The sequence below is a fragment of the Gossypium arboreum genome, chromosome 8 (genome assembly GCF_025698485.1).
Source record: "Gossypium arboreum isolate Shixiya-1 chromosome 8, ASM2569848v2, whole genome shotgun sequence".
In the NCBI taxonomy this organism is placed as follows: Eukaryota; Viridiplantae; Streptophyta; class Magnoliopsida; order Malvales; family Malvaceae; genus Gossypium; species Gossypium arboreum.
Window position 1 is genome coordinate 135255021 of NC_069077.1, and position 25005 is coordinate 135280025.

Here is a 25005-nt window from a genome sequence, read left to right on the forward strand (position 1 = left end):
TCGAATTCGTGTTTTTCTCGATCTCACTATCATCGGTTGTTGATCTCAAATGAAATTTTTATATATTTGGAGGACACAAGTATAATAAATATTTTTTAATTAAATTAATAGAAAAATGACTTCATTTATTAATAATATAATTTTAACAATTAATTTGATGAAATTAAAAATATGTGACTGAGTTAGAGTTTGAAGACTGTGGGAACCCAAATTTACCCGGCCCCTACAAAACCCAATTAAACCCATTAACCCCAAAACCTATTTCCTACCTCTCAAGCCCAATACCCAAACAAAAGCCCAAACCCTCTAACCCAATGACATACCCCTAAACTGACCCAACTAGCCTAAAATTAGGGTTTCAGAATTTGAAACCCTAAACCACCTAATTCCACCGCCTCCAATCACATCGCCAGTGCAAGTGGCACCTGCCTCCACCGCCGTTCACCTGCAGCATTAAAAGAGAAAGGACAGTGTGCAGAAGAAAAAGAAAAAACACTTGTAAAAACAGGCTATATAAACGAAAGAAGGATGGGGTGTGAGGGACTTTTTTTTTTTCTCTTCTCTTTCTCTCTCGGGTTCTTGATATTTCTTTCTTTTTTCGAAATATAAGAGGAAAATGATAACAAAGGGCTTCAAGAAAAACTCAGATTTACAGCAAGGAATATTAAAGACCAATCAAAAGGTCTATTTACTGTTTTATTTTCCCCTTTTCTCGTTTTTTTTTTTTGAATTTATTGGCATATATCATTGATATTTCATTAGAAATAACACACATACATTAAATAAATATAAAAAAATACAGCAAAAAAAATAAAAAGGATCATACAATTTTTAACACCGGCAGATGCGGTTGGCCGTGTAATGAGCTACCCAGCGAGGCGATGGTAGGACCCCGGCCGATTTCGATTTTCTCAGAATTCACTAATTTTCATGGTGTCGAAATGGTGATTTGAGATCACTAAATTCGACAAATAAGATTGAACAAGATAGTAATTTAATATTTATGAGTCAAGTAAGAATTTAGAAGAATTTGTGAAATGGTGAAATTAGTGAATTAAAAGAATTTATTAGGTCAAGCGGGTCAAAAATGAGGTATCGAGACCTCAAAGTTGAAAATCGAGCTATAAATATTTTTATAAATATTTATGGAGTGTCATTGAGTTAGTATTAAAGTTTAGTTAGAAAATTTTAACGTTTGGATGGCTAATTAATTGAAAAGGATTAAATTGAAAATAGCACAAAATTTGTTACATTGTGAGTAAATAGCTTAAGTATTTAAAAGATGGATTTAAAGAGCAATTAGACCCAAAGGTTAATGGCTGGACGGTTTGGGTATGAAATAAGCAAGAAAACAATGTGAACAAGGGCAAAATTGGAAATAGATAAAAGTTAATAGTTAAATAATGATGTAATTGAAAAATCTAGACATTTTCTTCATAATTTCTCAGCCAAAACGCCATAGAAGGTCTGGAGAAAGCTGGTTTTCATATTTTTACATCATGTGAGTCTAATTCTTGCTTTTCTTGATAATTTTATGTTTTATGACTTTTACAATTAGGTCCACTTGTAGAATTCATTAGTTTTTGATTTTATGGGTGAAATTGGAAGTTACCCTGGATGGATAAGGGAATTTTATGATGAATTATTATGAAATTTAAGTTCTAATTTCATATTAAGGTGGTTTTATTAAGTGATTTTGATAGGAAATGATATTTAGGACCTAATTGTGAAAAAGTTGTGAATTGAAGGTTGCTGTTGAAATTCAGAATATAAAAGGTTTTGAAATAGTTTATAATGATAAAATAAAGTGTTAATTGAGAAAAATTAGTTCAATTGATGGGTGAATTGAGTAGGGACTAAATTGTGAAAACTGTAAATTTTGGGGTAAAAGTGCAATTTCGAAATTTGAACAGCATAAATTGTGAAGTGAAATAGAAATCAAATAAATGCTAATGAGTAGAAATATTTTATATTATAGATCAAGAATCCAAAGAAGAACGAGGAAAAGAAAAGTTGCGGAATAGTCCCAAAATTTCAATATCTTCTACAAATTAGCGGGTAAGTTCATATGGTTGAATTTAGATGTTTATTTGTGAATGATTGAAGTTTATAATGTGTTATTATATACTGAATTTGTTGTGGGATTGTGTAGATTTTGTTAATGAAAGAATAAATGTGGAAATGCAAATTAGGAAAAACGCAGGATTGAGTACGTTCAGATCGTGACGTGTGATGAATTGATTGGATAAGACCATGGTTGTTCCATGGCAAAGTGTGAAATGTAGGTATGGTATTATCCATCTTGAGTGTGAAATGTAGGTATGGTATTATCCATCTTGAAACATGAAATGTAGGTATGGTATTATCAAATCCATCTTGAGTTAAGAAATGTAGGTATGGCATTTCCCATACCGAGTTGAAAAATGTAGGTATGGTATTTCAATGAGGAAAACCATACTGAGTTGTGAATCGTGGCATTGAGCAACGACATACTCAATTTCGTAAGCTGTTTCCTAATTTGATTATAAGAAATAAAGAGAAGTGATCCAAATGAAAGAGATTGAGTAGTTGTTTCTTGTTGAGCTCAACTATGTGAATTATTATAACAATGGTTGTGAATCGCAGGAAACTTTAGTAAATGTTTTGGTATTGTTTGGAAATATTATGTTTGGTAAGCATTACTTTTAACCTATGAACTTACTAAGCTTCAATAAGCTTACTTGTGTGTGTTTAATATTTTTATGTAGATTGACTTGAAGTGAAGTGGGTAGATCGGATCAACACAACAAAGCACACTATCCAGATCAATTCGGTAGCTTTTGTTTTATGTTTGAAGATTTATATGGCATGTATAGAGTTTGAATGAATTGAAGTAAAGATGTTATAAACTAGTTAACAATATTTGTACTAAAATAGTTTTCGGTAAGTAGCAGTAGTTTGACTTTGAAAATCACTAAAAATAGTAGAAATGGAATTAAATAATGAATAAATTATGGAATCGAATCTCGATGAGTCTATTTTCATATGGAAGAAGCAAAACAGGTATATGAGCTATATTTTATGAGATGTTTAAATTTTTGTGAAACAGGGCCAGAGCAATTTCTAGATCCCCTGTTCTGACTTTGGAAATTCACCATAAATTTTACAAAGATAATTAGAAGTCATACTTTATATGTACAGATTCCTTATTGAGTTTAGTTTTATTAGAGACAAACGGCATAGTCATTGAAGCTCTGTACAGAGAGATATCTGATTCGTAATACACAAAGGTCAGAGTAGTCAAACCCTGAAACAGGGAGATTTTAAATAATAAACTGTACTAATTGGCTTGACCAAAATTCTAGAAAAAATTGGTAAGTAGATATATGAGTATAAATTCAGAGAAAATTTACGGATTTGGATTTCGAGTTTTATAACTCGAGATATGAATTATTTAGCAACTATGACACAGTTGGACAGCTTGTCTGGAAAGTGTGATATAAATTGTTTGAATTTGTTTAAGTGCTCAAATAAGTTTAGTAATGCCTCGTGCTCGACTCCGACGATGGTCTCGGGTAAAGGGGGCGTTACATTTATTGGTATCAGAGCTTCGGTTTAGCCGATTCTCGGAATATGTATGATGTGAAAAGTATCTAGAATTACATGCCATATAAATCTGTGATAGTGTGCTGTGTATGATCCGATCTAATCCTTGTTTTTATTATAGATTATCTTGATTTGAAAAGATGTCGATAGACCAGAACAAACCGAGCAAGAAGTAGTTAATAGCGAGTACAAACCTCGAACAAGGAACAAGTAGTGAAGCTCCAATTTCATTGATGCGAGAACAAGAACTCAAAAATATGATTTATGGATTCATGAATCAGTGGTATAATGAGAATGTGCGAGAAAGAAATCAGACTCCGCAACCTCCTCCCCCTATCTCAACATCTGTAGTACCCCCGGTTGCTCCTCCACCTCCTCCGATAACTGAATCTAGCAAAAGAACACCAATTGAAAAACTCAGAAAGTTTGGAGCTGAAGAATTTCGAGGGAGATCGGACGATGATCCGGTTAAAGCGAGTATTGGTTAAAGAGTTTGGAGAGTTTTAAACAGATGATGTGTTCTCCGGAGGATTATTTGGGATGTGCGTTTAGCTATTGAAAGAAGAAGCGTATAATTGGTGGGAAACCATTGAGGCAAATGGTACTGCAGATAAACTTACACAGGAATTCTTCCAAAACGAATTTAAGAAGAAGTATGTGGGAAAGAGATATTTAGATAAGAAGAAGAGAATTTCTTGATCTTCGACAAGGAATAAAATAGTGGCGAATATGAAAGAGAATTTGTGTATCTCAAGAGATATGCTCGGGATGTTTAAAAGCGAGAGGAAGAAATGTGCATTAGATTTGAAGAAGGGCTTAATGATGAAATCGAATGATGATTGGAGGTACAGAGATTCGGAATTTGTGATTCTGTCGATCGAGCTCAAAAGATGGAAGAAGTGTATAATGAGAAAGATGCAAAGAGAAAGAAGAGGTAAAGAGGTATACAAAAGAAGTTTCTCTAGACCAACTTCGACTTTTTCGCTAAAAAGTTCGAAATGATTCAGTCGACTGTTATAATCCGAACGATCGAATAACGATAAAACGACTCAACAAGATGTTGGAGTAACTAAGAAACCAGCAGACTAGTGTTAGTAGTGTGCAAAATATTCGAGACTTAGATGTAAAAATTGTGGTAGATTTCATATTGGTGAGTGTTGGGGAAGAGCCGAGCTTGCTATAAATGTGGTGGAACTGATCATTTTATTCGGACTGTCCTCAATTATTAAAGAAGATAGAGAACAAGGGAGAAGCAAGCAAATACTCCTCGAAGGTAAACGTTCAGTCCAAGTAGTGCTCTGGGACTGTTCATTCGAGAACGAGAGATACTACTGACCGATCGAGACAAGAGTACCTGCGTACATATGCTATCCGGCAAGGGAAGAAGCTTCGCTCCGGATGTGATAGCTGGTAATTTCTATCTTTTGATGATTCTGTATGCTTTAATTGATCCCGGATCTACACATTTATATATTTGCCTTTGCATTAGTGTCGAAAAGAAAATGATATTGAGTCCATCGACCTTGAATTGCAAGTCACTAATCCACTAGGGCAAAGTGTGTTGGTTAATTTAATATGTCGGAATTGTCCTTTGAAAATACAAGGTCGTGAATTCTCTGCTGATTTAATGTTGTTACCTTTCCGAGAATTTGATGTTATTCTTGGAATGGATTGGTTGATTGAACACGATGCCATAGTGAATTGTAGAGAAAACGGATTGATTTAAAATGTCGATGGGAAATAGTTTCATTGAGTTTGGGGATAAAAGAATGATGTCGGATTATTTCACCTTTATACTCGAAAATTGATTCGGAAAGGTAATAAAGCATTTCTAGCTTATATTCTTGATACTCGGGGTTCTGAATTGAAGATGGAACAATTGTCAGTTGTTAATGAGTTTACTGATGTGTTTCCTGAGGAATTACCTGGTTTACCCCCAGATCGTGAGGTTGAATTCACAATTGATGTAATTCCGGGTACAGCTCCAATATCAATAACACCGTATAGAATGGCACCAGCTGAGTTAAAAGAGTTGAAGACACAGTTGCAAGAGTTATTGGATAAAGGGTTCATCAGACCGAGTACATCACCTTGGGGCGCACCTGTCTTATTTGTGAAAAAGAAAGATGGTTCGTTGCGATTGTGTATTGATTACAGGCAGTTGAATAAGGTAACAATTAAAAATAAATATCCATTACCTCGTATCGATGATTTGTTTGATCAACTGAAAGGTCTTTGCAGTGTTTTCAAAATAGACCCTTAGATCTGGGTATTATCATTGAAGGTTAAAGAGTGTGATGTGCCAAAGAGCGCTTTTGAACTCGGTATGGTCACTACGAATTTTTGGTAATGCCTTTTGGTTTAACGAATGCCCCTGCTGCATTTATGGATTTAATGAATCGAATTTTTCAGTCTTATTTGGATAGATTTGTGGTGGTATTTATTGATGACATATTGGTCTATTCAAAGACGAGAATCCGAACATGCACTGAGACTTGAGAATTGTACTACAGACTTTGAGAGAAAAACAGTTATATGCGAAATTTAGTAAATGTGAGTTTTGGCTTCATGAGGTTGGATTTCTGGGTCATATTATATCAGCTGAAGGAATTCGTGTGGATCCAAGTAAAGTTTGGCGGTGGTGAATTGGAAAACACCAAGAATGTAAGCGAAGTGCGAAGTTTTCGGGATTAGCAGGATACTATCGCCGTTTTGTAAAGAATTTTTCCATGATTGCTTCACCAATGACTCGTTTATTACGAGAAGAATGTTGAGTTTATGTGGTCGATGAATGTCGTGAGCTTTGATCGATTAAAGAAAATGTTAATGAAGCTCCGGTCTTAACTCAACCGAATCGTATACCGTATGTTGTGTCTGATGATGCATCTTTAAGTGGTTTGGGTTGTGTGTTAATGCAATCGGGAAAGGTAGTGGCTTATGCTTCACGGCAATTAAAACCACATGAAAAGAATTACCCTACACATGATCTTGAGTTATTTGCAATTGTTTTTGCCTTAAAATTTGGAGACACTATTTATATGGTGAGAAGTGTTATATGTATACGGATCACAAAAGTTTGAAATACTTAATGACTCGAAGGAACCGAACTTAAGAGCAGAGGCGGTGGTTAGAGTTCTTTGAAAGACTATGATTTGGTTATTGACTATCATCCAGGAAAGCTAATGTAGTTCTTGATGCATCGAGTCGAAAGTCATCCTTGTTTGCACTTCCTGCAATGAATGCTCATTTGGCTCTTAATGAAGAAGGTGTTGTATTAGTAGAATTGAAGGTAAAACCAATGTTTCTTCAACAAATTCGAAGCTGCAGAATGAAGATCCAAAATTGGTTTGAAACGACAAATGGTTCGGGATAATTTAGATTCGAGTTCAATATTGATGATGAAGGTATATTGCGCTATCATAATAGGATTTGTGTTCCCAATAATTCGATTTAAAGAATGATATTCTTTCAAGCACATAATAGTATGTATTCTATTCATCCGGTAGTACAAAAATGTATGGTGATCTGAAAAAGACATATTGGTGGCTCGGTATGAAAAGAGAAATTTCGAATTTATTGCAAAATGTTTGATTTGCCGCAAGTTAAAGCGAGCATCAAGTGCCAACGGGTTTATTACAACCCATTATGATTCCTGAATGGAAGTGGGAGCATATTTCAATGGATTTTGTGTCGATTGCTGTGACTCAGAAAGAAAGATTCGATATGGGTGATTGTTGATAGATTGACAAAGTCAAGACACTTTATTCAAATCGAATAGATTTTTCACTTAATAAGTTAGCGAGAATTGTATGTGTCGAGATTGTGAGACTACATGGAGTTCCAATATCTATCATTTGCATCGGGATCCGAGGTTTACTTCAAGATTTTGGAATAAATTGCAAGAAGCCTTAGGCACCAGATTGAATTTTAGTACAGCATTTCATCCTCAAACAGATGGACAGTCAGAGCGAGTGATTCAAATTTTAGAAGATATGTTAAGATGTTGTATACTCGAGTTTGGTGACAATTGGGAAAGGTATTTACTGTTGGTGAGTTTGCTTACAACAATAGCTATCAGTCTAGTATAAAATGACACCATTTGAGGCTCTTTATGGTAGAAAATGCAAGACTCCATTGTGTTGGTCGAATTGAGTGAATCAAAAATAGTTGGGGTTGATTTGATTCGAGAAACCAAGAGAAAGTCCGGATTATTCGAGATAGTCTAAAAGTCGCTTGGATCGTCGAAGTCATATGCGGATTTAAAACGAAGAGACATAGAATATGCAAGTGGGTGATCGAGTATTTTTAAAAGTTTCACCATGGAAAAGGGTGTTACGATTTGGTAAAAGGGAAAATTAAGTCCAGATTCATAGGGCCATATGAAATTGTGGAAAGGGTTGGTCCTGTGGCTTATCGTTTGGCTTTACCTCCTAACTTGAGAAGATTCACAATGTGTTTCATGTGTCTATGCTAAGGCGGTATAAGTGAGATCCTTCACACGTAATTCCCCATCTCGAAATTGAGCTTCAACCAGATATGACTTATTCGAAGAACCAAGAAGATTTTGGCTCGTGAAGTTAAGGAATTGCGGAACAAAAGAGTACCATTGGTTAAAGTATTATGGCATCGACATGGTATGGAGGAGGCAACCTGGGAAACAGAGGAGTCAATAAGATCACGATATCAAATCTATTTTCAGTAACAAATTTCGAGGACGAAATTTTTAAAGGGGGAGAGTTGTAACTACCTAATTTTCAAGTGGTGTCGGAAATGGTGATTTGAGATCACTAAATTCGACAAATAAGATTGAACAAGATAGTAATTTAATATTTATGAGTCAAGTAAGAATTTAGAAGAATTTGTGAAATGGTGAAATTAGTGAATTAAAAGAATTTATTAGGTCAAACGGGTCAAAAATGAGGTATCGAGACCTCAAAGTTGAAAATCGAGCTATAAATATTTTTATAAATATTTATGGAGTGTCATTGAGTTAGTATTAAAGTTTCGTTAGAAAATTTTAACGCTTGGATGGCTAATTAATTGAAAAGGATTAAATTGAAAATAGCACAAAATTTGTTACATTGTGAGTAAATAGCTTAAGTATTTAAAAAGATGGATTTAAAGAGCAATTAGACCCAAAGGTTAATGGCTGGACGGTTTGGGTATGAAATAAGCAAGAAAACAATGTGAACAAGGGGCAAAATTGGAAATAGATAAAAGTTAATAGTTAAATAATGATGTAATTGAAAAATCTAGACATTTTCTTCATAATTTCTCAGCCAAAACGCCATAGAAGGTCTGGAGAAAGCTGGTTTTCATATTTTTACATCATGTGAGTCTAATTCTTGCTTTTTCTTGATAATTTTATGTTTTATGACTTTTACAATTAGGTCCACTTGTAGAATTCATTAGTTTTTGATTTTATGGGTGAAATTGGAAGTTACCCTGGATGGATAAGGAATTTTATGATGAATTATTATGAAATTTAAGTTCTAATTTCATATTAAGGTGGTTTTATTAAGTGATTTTGATAGGAAATGATATTTAGGACCTAATTGTGAAAAAGTTGTGAATTGAAGGTTGCTGTTGAAATTCAGAATATAAAAGGTTTTGAAATAGTTTATAATGATAAAATAAAGTGTTAATTGAGAAAAATTAGTTCAATTGATGGGTGAATTGAGTAGGGACTAAATTGTGAAAATCAGTAAATTTTGGGGTAAAAGTGCAATTTCGAAATTTGAACAGCATAAATTGTGAAGTGAAATAGAAATCAAATAAATGCTAATGAGTAGAAATATTTTATATTATAAATCAAGAATCCAAAGAAGAACGAGGAAAAGAAAAGTTGCGAATAGTCCCAAAATTTCAATATCTTCTACAAATTAGCCGGGTAAGTTCATATGGTTGAATTTAGATGTTTATTTGTGAATGATTGAAGTTTATAATGTGTTATTATATACTAATTTGTTGTGGGATTGTGTAGATTTTGTTAATGAAAGAATAAATGTGGAAATGCAAATTAGGAAAACGCAGGATTGAGTACGTTCAGATCGTGACGTGTGATGAATTGACGGATAAGACCATGGTTGTTCCATGGCAAAGTGTGAAATGTAGGTATGGTATTATCCATACCGAAATGTGAAATGTAGGTATGGTATTATCCATCTTGAATGAAATGTAGGTATGGTATTATCAAATCCATCTTGAGTTAAGAAATGTAGGTATGGCATTTCCCATACCGAGTTGAAAAATGTAGGTATGGTATTTCAATGAGGAAAACCATACTGAGTTGTGAATCGTGGCATTGAGCAACGACATACTCAATTTCGTAAGTGCTTCCTAATTTGATTATAAGAAATAAAGAGAAGTGATCCAAATGAAAGAGATTGAGTAGTTATTCTTGTTGAGCTCAACTATGTGAATTATTATAACAATGGTTGTGAATCGCAGGAAACTTTAGTAAATGTTTTGGTATTGTTTGGAAATATTATGTTTGGTAAGCATTACTTTTAACCTATGAACTTACTAAGCTTCAATAAGCTTACTTGTGTGTGTTTAATATTTTATGTAGATTGACTTGAAGTGAAGTGGGTAGATCGGATCAACACAACAAAGCACACTATCCAGATCAATTCGTAGCTTTTGTTTTATGTTTGAAGATTTATATGGCATGTATAGAGTTTGAATGAATTGAAGTAAAGATGTTATAAACTAGTTAACAATATTTGTACTAAAATAGTTTTCGTAAGTAGCAGTAGTTTGACTTTGAAAAATCACTAAAAATAGTAGAAATGGAATTAAATAATGAATAAATTATGGAATCGAATCTCGATGAGTCTATTTTCATATGGAAGAAGCAAAACAGGTATATGAGCTATATTTTATGAGATGTTTAAATTTTTGTGAAACAGGGCCAGAGCAATTTCTGGATCCCCTGTTCTGACTTTGAAATTCACCATAAATTTTACAAAGATAATTAGAAGTCATACTTTATATGTACAGATTCCTTATTGAGTTTAGTTTTATTAGAGACAAACGGCATAGTCATTGAAGCTCTGTACAGAGAGATATCTGATTCGTAATACACAAAGGTCAGAGTAGTCAAACCCTGAAACAGGGGAGATTTTAAATAATAAACTGTACTAATTGGCTTGACCAAAAATTCTAGAAAAAAATTGGTAAGTAGATATATGAGTATAAATTCAGAGAAAATTTACGGATTTGGATTTCGAATTTTATAACTCGAGATATGAATTATTTAGCAACTATGACACAGTTGGACAGCTTGTCTGGAAAGTGTGATATAAATTGTTTGAATTTGTTTAAGTGCTCAAATAAGTTTAGTAATGCCTCGTGCTCGACTCCGGCGACGGTCTCGGGTAAAGGGGGCGTTACATTCTCCAGAGAGAACCCCCTCTTCTCTCTTCTTTTTTTTTCTCAGAACACAACAAAAATGAAGTTTCAAAAAAAATTTTGACTTTTAAAGGCCCCTGGTGCGACGTCGTTTTGGGGCAAGCACTCAGCATCCAAAACGGCGTCGCTTAGAAATGACCCGATGACCCGACCCACCTATGCCCAGGATCCGCGTGTTTTTAGACTGAGGGGTTATTTGCGCCCTCAGTCCCTTCGCTTTTGAGGCTTAGTTCAATGGGGTCTCGTCTATTTCTTTTTCCTTTAATTTTATCCCTATGATTTTACTTCTATTTCATTTTAGCCCAGGTTAAAACGTTGCGTTTTGGAGAGGGGGATAATTTCCCCCTTGGTCCCTCCTGGTTGTTCGCGCGCTCAGATTAATCCCCTTCTCCTTCATTTATTTTAAATTCGCCACAAAATTTCATTTTTAATTCGATTTCGTCCTTTTTTTTTACTTTTCCTTATTATTATAATTTAATTTTAATATTATTGTTGTATTTTTATTAACAGCTCACTATTATTATTTTATTTAATACTTGTATATATATATGTTATAAAGTATTATTAATAGTTTTAATATTATCATTCTTATTAATGCCTATGTATGATAATATTATATGATGTCTATATTTGCATACATATGTGTATATATATATATTATGTACATTTCCCATTTTAATAATATATATATATATTCTTTTATACATTATGTGTATATGTTTTAATATCTAAATATATATTATGCACACACTGTTAGTATCACCATATATTTATTATATACGTATATATATATTTTTATGTAATACCTTTAATAATTGTTTCCTCACATTATTATCTTTTAATATATATACGTATCTTATATACATCCTTTTAATATTGTGTTCTTCTATATGTCATGTATATATTTTAATAAATGTATTATACATTACTATATCTATATAGTATTATTTTTATTATTGTTGTTATTCCTAATATATATATATCGTCTTTTAATATCGTATTATATATATATATATATATACTTTTATATCATATTATTGTTATACCTATTTTCACCCCTATTATATTTTATACATGTATATATACCCTTTATATATAGTAATATTATTATATATATATATGTCACATATTATGGCTCATAATATTTTCATTTACTTATTATTTTACTCAAATATTATTATTTATATTACTATTATCCTTACATTTTCACTGTCACCTTTTAAATATACTTATTTTATTCTTTCCTCACTCACATCATATGTTATTTACTTATACACGCACGTATATGCACTTTCATACATCATTTCTAAATCATTACCCGTATTATCACTATTAATATTATTATTACCATTACTATACTATCATTCTTTAGTTTTACATAATAATTGTTTATTACGAGTTCTTTTTTTCGAACATCTCCTGCTTTATTCATTATTTTCTTTTTATTCGTTTTATTCGTTTATCTTTACTTATATCGTTATCATCACTTTCATTATCATTGTCATTTTATTTCGTCATTTTTATTTATTAATTTACTTATGTATTCGATCGTTTCCTTTTCCTCATGCATTTACTTATTAGCCTTGTCATTATTTTACCTATCGTAATTGCTCGTATTATTATGTTTGACACTGTCACGCTTATTTTTACGCATTCGCCTCATGGTTTGCTTTTATATCTCATCATGCTTTTTATTCGATACCTTAAAATAATTCCTTCATAAAAGTGATATTCCATATTTGGTAATTCGAGACAATCGTGCCCTAACTTACTGGGTCTCGATTTTTCTCATTTAACCTAAATAACAGAATACTCTTTTAAATCACTATACGAGTTTTGAAAAATGCTTATTCTCGAAGATGCGAAGTGTTGTGCCCTAACTTACCGGGTATGACATTTTGTCATCTCGAAATAAGAATTTTGTTTCGAAATAAAGGCAATATTCGGTGTTTGAGAATTCGAGAAAACGTGCCCTAACTTACTGGGTTTCGACTTCTCTCGTTTATTCTAAATAATCGAATACCCTTTTAATAAAATACACAGATTTTATAAAAGGCAAGCTCGCTCTCGAAAATGCAAGATGTCGTGTCCTAACTCACTGGATGTGACATTTCATATTTTGGGACGGGAAGGTCTTTAATATTTGAGCATTTTCTTTACAAAGAGGGATCGTATCTCAAAAGCCTTCTAAGTTTTCAATTTTTGACACTAAGACACTAATTAATCAACTAGGTACCAATTTTGGGCGTATCGAGGATGCTAATCCTTCCTCGTGCGTAACCGACTCCCGAACCTGTTTTCTTGATTTGCGTAAACTAAAATTGTTGTTTAAATAAATCCAACTATTTATTAAAAAAACCACTTTTACGAGGTGACCCGATCACACCTCGTCAAAAAGGATCGATGGCGACTCCCGTTCTTTCATTTTTAAAATCCAAATCGATTCCCGTTTTCGTTTTTCCAAAAAATGGTTACAACAAAGACTGTAAATCACTATTAATTAATTTACTCAATATTTAATCCATTTACCTTAAATTTTATAAAGGAAATTAAAAGCAATTTTTCTAAAGGGGAAATGTTTTGTACCAATAATAAAATAATTTAACATATAATTATGCAAATTACTAACGGCAAAGTTAGAAGCATCAAAAGTCCAAGTTCTTCGTTTAAATATTTGTCCAAATTTATTTTAGTTTATATTTCAATATTTATTTGATTGAACTGATATCATTTCAATTGAGATATAATTACAAAATTATTTTTACAAAATAAATTATATTATTAAAATATATATTTATTTTTATATAAAATTAATAAAATCCATGATAAAACTTAAACATAATACACTATAATTTTTCGACATTCAACTTATTATTTCAACCAAAAATTTATATAAATTTTAATATATATTTTTCCCACGTCATTTGAATGATTATACTTGTAAGGTAAAATAAAATAAAAAAATATCGAAGTGTTAAGGGGGTAATTTCGTCAACAAAGGAAAAAAAGTGGTTTTACAAAAGTTAAATTGTGCCATAAGTCCCTGTACATTTCACGTTTTTGGAAATAAATATATAAGGATTAAATTTCAAATTTTAGTAGAATACAGAGACTTAATACGTATTTTAACCTTTTAAAAACGCTTCGACTTTAATTGAGTTAGTTTATCAGTTGTACGGACAAGGAAAAACGGTTTTCCGTGCTGTTTTATATTTTTGCCGCCAAATCCCCCATTTCTCTCTCTCCCCCCCAAAACTCTCTCTTCTCAAGAAAAAAGCGGAGACGAGAAGAAAATAAAAGAAGAAAAATATAGAAAAAAATCTTCCAAAAAGTTCAACGCAATTTCCAATAGAATCAAGTTCTTGTATATCTCTGAGTTCCGTCGATTCAGGAAAGTCCGGTTCAGAAAAGCTACGCCATTGTTAGGTATCGTTGCTTTGTTTTTGTTTTTAAATATTTAAATTTTTTTATGCATAGAATTCAAAATTTAAGATGGTAGACCTGATTGACGTTTTATGACGTTTGTTTGATTTCAGAGTGAATTGAATCGGCGAAGGAAAAAAATGGCGTCTCTTCGAGATATAGTTACATCAGCTTCTATCAATCTTCTCTCAGCCTTTGGATTTCTAATGGCTTTTGCAATATTGAGGATCCAGCCGTTCAACGATAGGGTTTATTTCCCGAGATGGTACAAAAAGGGAACAAGGAGCAGCCCTACTCGATCTGGAGCATATGCATCAAAATTTGTCAACTTAGATTGCAGGACATATTTAAATTTTTTGAATTGGATGCCTGCGGCTTTGAGAATGCCTGAACCCGAGCTCATTGATCATGCAGGACTTGATTCTGTTGCCTACATTCGGATTTACCTTCTCGGGTAAGTTCTTTTAGATGCGGTCTGCAACTTTGGTTGATATGTTTGCAAAGAAGGAACATAAAAATGAAATATTTATGTTAGAATTTATGAGCATCATTTATAGTCTAATAATATGATTATGACGGCATTTTTTGCGCAGCTTGAAAATATTTGTCCCCCTCGCTGTGTTGTCTTTCATGGTTTTGGTCCCTGTCAATTGGATAGGGGATACATTAGAGCGTGCTAAGGATTTAAACTTCAGCAACATTGACAAACTCTCAATATCAAATGTTCCAGATGGATCAAAAGGGTGAGTAGTAGTTGTTTTTACTCGGTTCTTTTCGAATGCTATACTCTGGTTTTCATATGGAATTCATCAGTTGCAAACATGGAAAATGTTGGTGTCTCCGTTTAATTTATGCCAAATACTAGACCTTGCCGTTAACACTGGTGCATGTGTTGTATTCAAAGCAGACTATGAGACAGATTTCTATTATTTCAATATCTGTGTTATATGCAGCACTGAAGAAGTGGGTTTCAAGCTATACTATATACCGAGTTATTGTATACACATTTTGGTTTCGTGTACCTGTTCTCAAAGTCCTTATGCAATAACTTACATTTTTGGGTTCCATGGTTGAAATCTCTGGTGCTGTTATTCTAATATTAATAAAAGGGCGAAGTAAAGTTTATTAACTGCAAGGCACTCTCATTTGAAAGGTTTGTGCATGAGGAGGCACTATTAGAGATGAAAATCTAGCTTTAGGCCCTGATCAAAACAATATAGTACATTGTCTCTTCTGCTTATAAGCTTTTAAATGAACTTGGGCATTATATCATAAAATTTTCAATTTTCAATTTTCATTTCTCAGTTAGGAGAAAGTCTCAACTTATTCTTTTCAGGTTTTGGGCACATATCGTTATGTCATATGTATTCTCGTTCTGGACATTTTATGTGCTATATTCAGAATACAAAGTGTTAGCTACCATGAGGGCGGAATATCTAGCATCAGAAACTCGTCGTCCTGACCAATTCACAGTGAGTTTTTCTCCGAGGGCTTATTAATTACAGTATTGTTGTTATGCAGATATTCATATGCTTCTTTATTTTATAATATAAAATGCTGCTCATCTGTTTACAACTGTTGATTATCTTAGACAGGTCGATTTGTTGAATGCTTGAGAATTTTTTGTTAGAAGGGGAAAATAAATATTAAACACATCCATATCTAGATACTGTCACAATATCTAACGTAAACATTGAAGGGGATTACTTGTCATATTTCAGAAGGTTGTAATTAAAATTTCCAATCATTAAAGGGTATTTGTTTCTCATTTAAGGGCGGCTTAAGATGTTTTTCACTTCTATGAAGAATTTCAGGGATCTCCATCTCTGACTAGACTGGTTATGCACTTATTTGTAATATCTAAAATCAGATGTCAGACTTAATTTAATCTCATAACATAGCATACAATTAGAGTGGAGAAGCTTTGCTTTATATTAAAGGTACTCCAATATTTTTTGTCCATTAATATTAATCATCATTCATAAGTATAGTTTACATAATTCATATGTGGGCTTACACATATAAATGATGATTTGTGTATTGAAAAGCAATAGACAAAAATGTAATAGATCAGATCTCAACAATATATTAATTTAGTATAAATAATTTTTTGGTCTTAGGCCATCTTGTATCTAATAGTGACATTGGGTTTTAACTAAATCTGGAGGGGAGCCAGGTCAGATTTCTAAACAAAGGGCAAAGCTCTCTCAACATTGTTTTCTTCTTTTACAAGACTCAAATTTAGAGCATTAAGTTCCTTATTAGTTGACCCAACAAGCTTTGGTCTACAATTTAGTATGTTAACACATGATTACATACATATATCTTAAATGATGTGAAATATGATCGTATACTGATAAAAAAAATATGTGATCGTATACTTTCCTATTTATCAGGCTATGACTTATGAAATGCTTTATAGATGGTTTTGCATCATCATTGCTAATAATTTTAGCACTCATATTTGGGGTTTCCCCCTTTTCTCATTCCCAGTTACGGTGTTGCTGGACTTTTTTTCTATGTAACCACGTATTATTGCTGCCTTATTGAATCATAAACAAATTTTTGGTACACTGACCCTTGGACTACATGACGGGATGTAGCCGTCCCATTCCAAAAACCACACCTCTGTTTAAAACCATGAGAGCCCCGAGTGACATATATGTAAGTCCTAAAATATAGACAGTGGTGTCTGCTTGAGGACCTTTCTGTCATTCTACTTAAAGTTGAAGGAACCAAAGGGCATTGCTGTTTGTGGCAGATAGACGGTAGTTACGGAAAATACCTATCACAATCAACATACATGCGCATGCCTGCTAGAGCAGTTTTATCTCATCCTTCTTTAGTACTTATCTTCCATTTTGCCTTTTTCTGTTTACATTTAAAATGTTTTGCAGGTTCTTGTAAGAAATATTCCTCCTGATCCGGATGAATCAGTTAGTGAGCACGTCCAACATTTTTTTTGTGTAAATCATCCTGATCATTATCTTACTCATCAGGTGTGTTTTCCTTTGACAAGTTTTCACCTATGATAATTTGATTGTTAAATAACTTCTAAGTAGCACTACTGCAGGGAATAAGAAAAATAGGTGTTCTAACAGAAAATTCTATGTTACAGTTTTTGGATTCAAGTATTATGTTTCTATTTGCCAGTGATATAAATTTCTATAGCATTAATTGCTTTACTCTGTAACTTTGATAGATTGTATATAATGCAAATAAGCTAGCGTCATTGGTTTCAAAGAAGCGCGACTTGCAAAATTGGTATATTTACTACCAAAATAAGTTCGAGAGAACTTCAAAGAGGCCGCTCACAAAGGTAATATCTTTTTATGACAAACTAAATTTTGCTCGATTTCCTTTCTTGGTGGAATAGTTTGTTTAATGTTACAGCAATTGCCACTTAGTATTCCATGTTAATTTCAGCTGTTTGGTTCATTCTCCAAATTTCTTGTTATTATAGACAGGTTTCATGGGTCTCTGGGGCACTAAAGTTGATGCAATCGATCATTATACTTCTCAGATTCAGAAGCTGAATGAAGAAGTAAGTAACATGGTGACTGTACTAGGATTTTTTAGAAAAATATCTTTGTTATGCAAAAACTATCATATGATGAGGAAATAATTATATGATTAGAATTTCCAATTAAGAGTTTATAAATATATAATATATTAATGGTCTATATTACCCGCATTCCCTCTTTTTTTTTTTTTTTTTTTTTGAGAAACGCATTCTCATTTTTTTTGGTATCTATCTATGATTTTCAACACATATCTAGATTTTGGTATGGGGTATAGTACCGTAAGAAATCTCCTAATACATAAAAGAAAAATTTAGACATATCCGTGCTGGACACATTCTATATTCGAGACTTACATGGATATTGGCTATAGCTACATTGTTTCTCTTGGTTAAGCATCACCTCCCCAACATCCTTCCAGGCACATATACATTCTATTTTCTATCTTTTTATTCTACTAAGGTAAGAATATCTAAGTATGATCGAAACAACATTAAGATGATATACGGTTTACCTTCCAGACAACATAAAGTTATCTCCCTCGTCTTGTTTCTTCCCTTAGTATTTGGTTTTCTTTTTCTTTTTCCTGTTGTCAATATGTAATTTAATTACTCATGAGAAAACTGAAATTCCTTCATTCTAATTTAGGAAGCCGTAGAAAGAGAAAGAGTCAAGAAAGATCCGGATGCTATAGTTCCAGCGGCATTTGTTTCATTCAAATCGCGATGGGCGGCAGCAGTCTGTGCTCAAACACAGCTCTGCCGTAATCCTACACTTTGGTTGACGGAATGGGCCCCCGAGCCTCGTGATGTTTATTGGGATAACTTCGCTATACCATATTTTGAACTCACCATTCGAAGGTTGATAATAGCCGTTGCTCTATTTTTTCTAATTTTCTTCTTCATGATCCCTATAGCTTTTGTTCAATCTCTAGCCAATATTGAGGGGATTCAGAAGGTTTTCCCCTTCTTGAAGCCATTAATACAAATGTAAGTTTCTTGTCGCTGTTTTCTTTCTATTAACTAAGCACCTCCTCATGTCTCTCTTGATATTTTCTCATAGTCATTAAATATGATACTCTGAATTTTCATTTTGCTTGAAGTACCTGTATCTGACATACATTTGGATATGAGTATGGAGATACAACCCTCCAAATAAATGAGAAAACTTAGAAATTTTGAACATATCCGGTGAAGAAAAGGTTTAAAAGACAACTATTTAGTTTTCAGTTATGCTACTTCGACTCTTATTTTCCGTGCTAACACATTTAAATATGGGTACAAGGTACGATCCTCCAAATTTTATAGGAAAACTTTGAAAAACTTAATTGTACACACTCAAATGTGACACTCAAGTCCGAGTAACTAGGTTTCCCTTCCCTGCTTGCAACTAATACTATGATGTTTTGAGACTTGTAGCGGCTAAAACTTTCCAACTGCTTTAAAACTTTGTTTCAGAGAGTCAGTCAAATCCGTTATCCAAGGCTTTCTCCCTGGGATTGTACTGAAGATATTTCTTGCTGTACTTCCCCAAATCCTTATGACAATGTCTAAAATAGAAGGATATCCATCCATCTCAGCTTTGGATAGAAAATCAGCTGCGAAATATCACATGTTCATTCTTGTCAATATATTTCTTGGAAGCATTATAACTGGCTCAGCACTTCAGCAGCTTAAAACTTTCATCGATCTGCCTCCAACAGAGTATGTACTTTTGCTTTTCCCCAGAAAAATGGATGGGTTTAAATATTTTTACTTAATGATATTCACATGCAACTTGAGTACTGAAATAAATTTATGGTGGACAACCATGGTTGTTACATGAAGAAATTAAGTTAGATCAGCAATTATTGGTAGCTTATTGCACGGAATTCATACATATCGCACAGATATACAACCATAATGGTTCTAAATTGATGCTGGAGATGAACTGATGAATTTCTTCATTTTTTCATCCTTTGGTTCCTTATGTTTTCTTTTCAATTGCAACATTCTACCTTTTTCTATATCCTCCATTAATGTGTTTATGATTTACTATTCTGCTGATGAGCTCGTATACCATTATGTCCGCCTAAATTGCTCGAACTTTTCATTTTTCTTGAAGTTTACACACCACTTGTATTTGATGCATATCCAAGCCCAAGTAATAAAGATGTCCGCACGCAAGAAACATAGCTATCTTTCTGAATACTATTTACATTATATCATAGTATTTTATCTTAACGTATCTGATAATATGGACGTGTGATCAAATTACTTTGCTACTTTGTGCAGGATTCCAAAAACCATTGGGGTATATATCCCAATGAAAGCTAATTTTTTCATTACTTATATAATGGTGGATGGATGGGCAGGGGTTGCTGCAGAAATCCTGAGATTAGTACCATTGGTGTTGTTCCACTTGAAAAATACATTTTTGGTTAAAACAGAACAAGATAGATATGAAGCAATGGAGCCTGGTTCCATTGACTTTCCAGTAGGTGAACCAAGGATCCAATTATACATCTTGCTGGGACTTGTTTATGCTCCCATCACCCCTTTTCTTCTTCCTTTCATCATCATTTTCCTTGCTTTTGCCTATGTGGTATTTCGTAACCAGGTACACTACTAGCCAAACCAAATATCACATTGTCCTCCTTGCATGGTTTATATTGTATGGAGCGTGATATATTCCTTGTTAACCGGATTAAGTGTTGGATATGGATGATGTATCAATCCTAAGTTTTGCTCTTAGTGTAAATCTACTTTTATGTCCAGATATGGGTCGGAATCCGACAAATTCGATTATTTCTTGTTTTTACTTGAGCGAAATGTTGTTGTTTGTTTGTGCAAGGTTATCAACGTGTATGATCCAAAGTACGAGAGTGCAGCAGCATTTTGGCCAGACGTGCATAAGAGAGTGGTGATAGGTTTATTCATATCTCAACTTCTTCTACTGGGATTGTTGAGCACAAAGAAGATCGGGCGTAACTATTTTGCATTGCTTCCCCTTCCCGTTCTGACGATCTGGTTTTTCATGTACTGCAAGGGCCGCTTTGAATCTGCTTTTGTTAGATTCCCTTTACAGGTACCTAACTATCATCTAATCTTTTATTATATCATACTTTTAGTTTGCCATGACCGTGAGCTTAGAGGCACCTCTTGATGGTTGAAAAGGCAAAATCATGAGTGCTAAGATATAGAGGTCATGTGAGCAAATATCCTAGAGGTTATAGATTAATTATGGACACCGACCATGTATAAAGCTCTTCGTATCATGGTTTCGCAGCATGCAGTGTCATATTTGCCCACATGATATTTATATTCTAGAGGCTGCAAAGTTGTTTAATGGTCATAGTTTCGCTTATTCAGGTATCGAGAGAAGCTCTCTATAAAACCAAACATGATAACATTGTCAGCCCAATGCTGCTATACTTTTTATACAAAATGCTTGCAGGACTTATGATATTTGTTTGAAAACACACGCACACACATATACAGGAAGCAATGGTAAAAGATACATTAGAAAAGGCAACGGAGCCACAGTTCAACTTAAAAGCATACCTAAAAGACGCATATATGCATCCTGTATTCAAAAGCAGCGACGTGGAGAAATCAGATTTCACATTTGAAGAAGAGAAGAGCCCACTGGTTGCCACAACCAGGGTAGCCACCAAACTTTCTCCCGATGTGAATTCTTCCTCCTCCGTTCAATCGGATGCTTAATTTGTTTTTCTACTTTCTAACCCGAATACCATCCCTAATTCGCTTCCCCATTTTCAACTTCACATCATATATGTGTATTTATCCTTGTATATATGTATATGATATAACTTTAGCTTCTCAACACTTGATTTATTGGCCTCTCAAGGGGGACAAAAAAATAGAAAACAAAAGGGGAGTGGCAGTTTGCTTAATTGATATATTGTCAGTCACATTTAAATTTAGGGTTTCTTATGTCTTTCTTCTTATTCCTTTTATTCATATATACTTGTACATATATATATGACGGGTCACATATTAAAGCCCATAAGGAATATACACAAAACGTTTCATAGAGATTAATTGATTAAATTAGGTTTATTTAACCTCACTTGAACTAACTCGATTTGTGAAACATATGGAGAAACTCATCTATTTGAAGTCTTAGTAGCCAGGGGTGAAGCTAGAACAATTTTATAGGGGTGCTGGATGAAATTTTAATTTTTTATAGTTTATATCTTTATAATTTGTAAAGGATTAAATTGAATTTTTATAATTTTAGGGGGTCAAAGTGCAATTTTATCTTTATTAATTTAAAATTTTTAAAAAATTTTAAGGGACTAAATAGTAATTTTATATTTTAAGGGGGCAGGGCCCATGCCAACCCCCTGGCTTCGCCCCTGTTAGTAGCTCAATGAAACACTTCAATAAAACTGGATAAGATTGTATAGTATTAAATTCCTTAAGACTCATATTATAGATAGACTATGATATCGACTATCGATGTAATTTAAATTATATTGTTGGATTTGGGGACTCAATTATAGATAGAACTCTTTTTTCATTTGCAATTACTCAATTGTATTTCTTCGTTTGTGAGTTTGCTTCTGCTTTATTTCAGTGTCTTAGAGAATTTTTTTTTAAAATTTTTGCATTTTCGAGAGATAGGCTGATTTAGGTGAATTTAAAGCAAATTAATCATCTAAGGTTGTGCGTGATTTGTCAGACTTAAATTTTGGTCTTGTACATATACATGAAAATCAATTATTTTCAAAAACCTAACTTAACGTCAAAATGATTTGATGTTTTGAATCATTCGTTTTATTGGTTAGATTCGATTATACTTGAGTTTGGACATTGAAAATGATTTATTGGAAAGAACAATCTCCAATAATTTTTATGAATCATAAAACTAAGATTGTTTGAATTGGATTGGACTGGCCAGTTAGACCAGAAATTAGCGGTGGTATCGGTCCAAAGATGTGCATTGAACCAGTTGATCTGAGAACTGGTATGAATTGGTTGAACAGAACAAAAAAGCAATTGAAGGATTGTTAATATTTTATTTTTATGAATTTTTTAGTGATTTATTTAATCGAATCAAATAGATTGTGTAACAGTCCGTTTTTCAATGGAGTCGGAAATAGTGGTTTTGGGACCACAACTCCAACATGTCGGTTCGTAAATATTAAGTAATTAATATTTACAAGGTTATTAGTCTAGTATTAAATTTTAGTTAAGAAATTATATCGTTTAGATAGTTAATTAAGTAAAAAAGACTAAATCATAAAAGTGGAAGAAATTGGTCTCCATTAGTTAAAGTTATTAAATAGTTGTAGAAAACTAAGTTGAAGGATTAGAATGGAAATTAAACCATCATTATCCTTAGTGGACTGTATTGGACTTGAGGTTGTGAATTTTAGATGACAATTTAAATGGAAAATTGGTAATTAATTAATTAAGTAAATTATAAATTAAAACATGTAAAAATTTCTACCATCTTCTTCCTTGCAATTTTCAACCGAAACCCTAGATGAACTAGAGCACACATTCGGCCAAGCTTGGTTTCATAATAGATCAAGAACGAGCTGAAGGTCGTGGAAAAGAAAAGGTTGTGGAATAGTCCCCGTATTATCGTTAGTGTTGCAGTTTAGTCCGGTAAGTTTTTTCAGTTTAATACTAATGTATTTACACGCATGATTGATGAATTAAATTTTTTTTATTTGAACATTATAATAATGTTATGTATATGAGAATTGAAGTAATGGATTGTTATAGCATTGATCATTAATGAAATGTTCTGAGCCGGATGAACTTAGAATAGAGTACGATTGGCATGCCAATAAGTTATTTGAACGCAGTACGAGATTGATCTGAGTAGTGGAGATTATTTCTGTATTTTCCCTATTCACTAGATAAATTGAGGTCCTGCATTAGTTGCAGACTATCATGTTATATTACAATGTTATATGGTGTGTTGGTTGGTTTTGTAACGACCTAATTTTCAGTGGTGTCGGAAATGGTGATTTGAGATTACTAAATTCGACAAATAAGATTGAACAAGATAGTAATTTAATATTTATGAGTCAAGTAAGAATTTAGAAGAATTTGTGAAATGGTGAAATTAGTGAATTAAAAGAATTTATTAGGTCAAACGGGTCAAAAATGAGGTATCGAGACCTCAAAGTTGAAAATCGAGCTATAAATATTTTTATAAATATTTATGGAGTGTCATTGAGTTAGTATTAAAGTTTCGTTAGAAAATTTTAACGCTTGGATGGCTAATTAATTGAAAAGGATTAAATTGAAAATAGCACAAAATTTGTTAAATTGTGAGTAAATAGCTTAAGTATTTAAAAGATGGATTTAAAGAGAAATTAGACCCAAAGGTTAATGGCTGGACGGTTTGGGTATGAAATAAGCAAGAAAACAATGTGAACAAGGGCAAAATTGGAAATAGATAAAAGTTAATAGTTAAATAATGATGTAATTGAAAAATCTAGACATTTTCTTCATAATTTCTCAGCCAAAACGCCATAGAAGGTCTGGAGAAAGCTGGTTTTCATATTTTTACATCATGTGAGTCTAATTCTTGCTTTTTCTTGATAATTTTATGTTTTTATGACTTTTACAATTAGGTCCACTTGTAGAATTCATTAGTTTTTGATTTTATGGGTGAAATTGGAAGTTACCCTGGATGGATAAGGGAATTTTATGATGAATTATTATGAAATTTAAGTTCTAATTTCATATTAAGGTGGTTTTATTAAGTGATTTTGATAGGAAATGATATTTAGGACCTAATTGTGAAAAAGTTGTGAATTGAAGGTTTCTGTTGAAATTAAGAATATAAAAGGTTTTGAAATAGTTTATAATGATAAAATAAAGTTTTAATTGAGAAAAATTAGTTCAATTGATGGGTGAATTGAGTAGGGACTAAATTGTGAAAACTGTAAATTTTGGGGTAAAAGTGTAATTTCGAAATTTGAACAGCATAAATTGTGAAGTGAAATAGAAATCAAATAACTGCTAATGAGTAGAAATATTTTATATTATAGATCAAGAATCCAAAGAAGAACGAGGAAAAGAAAAAGTTGCGGAAT

At 32.8% G+C, this 25005-nt stretch overlaps 1 protein-coding gene across 1 annotated transcript; it reads left to right on the forward strand.

Moving 5' to 3' along the window:
- Window positions 1–14251: 14251 nt before the first annotated feature.
- On the forward strand, window positions 14252–21972 carry LOC108469178 (CSC1-like protein At4g02900). Its single transcript, XM_017770070.2, has 12 exons — window positions 14252–14424; window positions 14535–14875; window positions 15015–15164; window positions 15758–15893; window positions 17319–17420; window positions 17624–17740; window positions 17885–17965; window positions 18591–18931; window positions 19400–19645; window positions 20216–20540; window positions 20775–21008; window positions 21422–21972. The coding sequence occupies exons 2-12, from the start codon at window positions 14562–14564 to the stop codon at window positions 21644–21646; spliced, it is 2271 nt and encodes a 756-aa protein (XP_017625559.1). The 5' UTR covers window positions 14252–14424; window positions 14535–14561; the 3' UTR covers window positions 21647–21972.
- Window positions 21973–25005: the final 3033 nt, after the last annotated feature.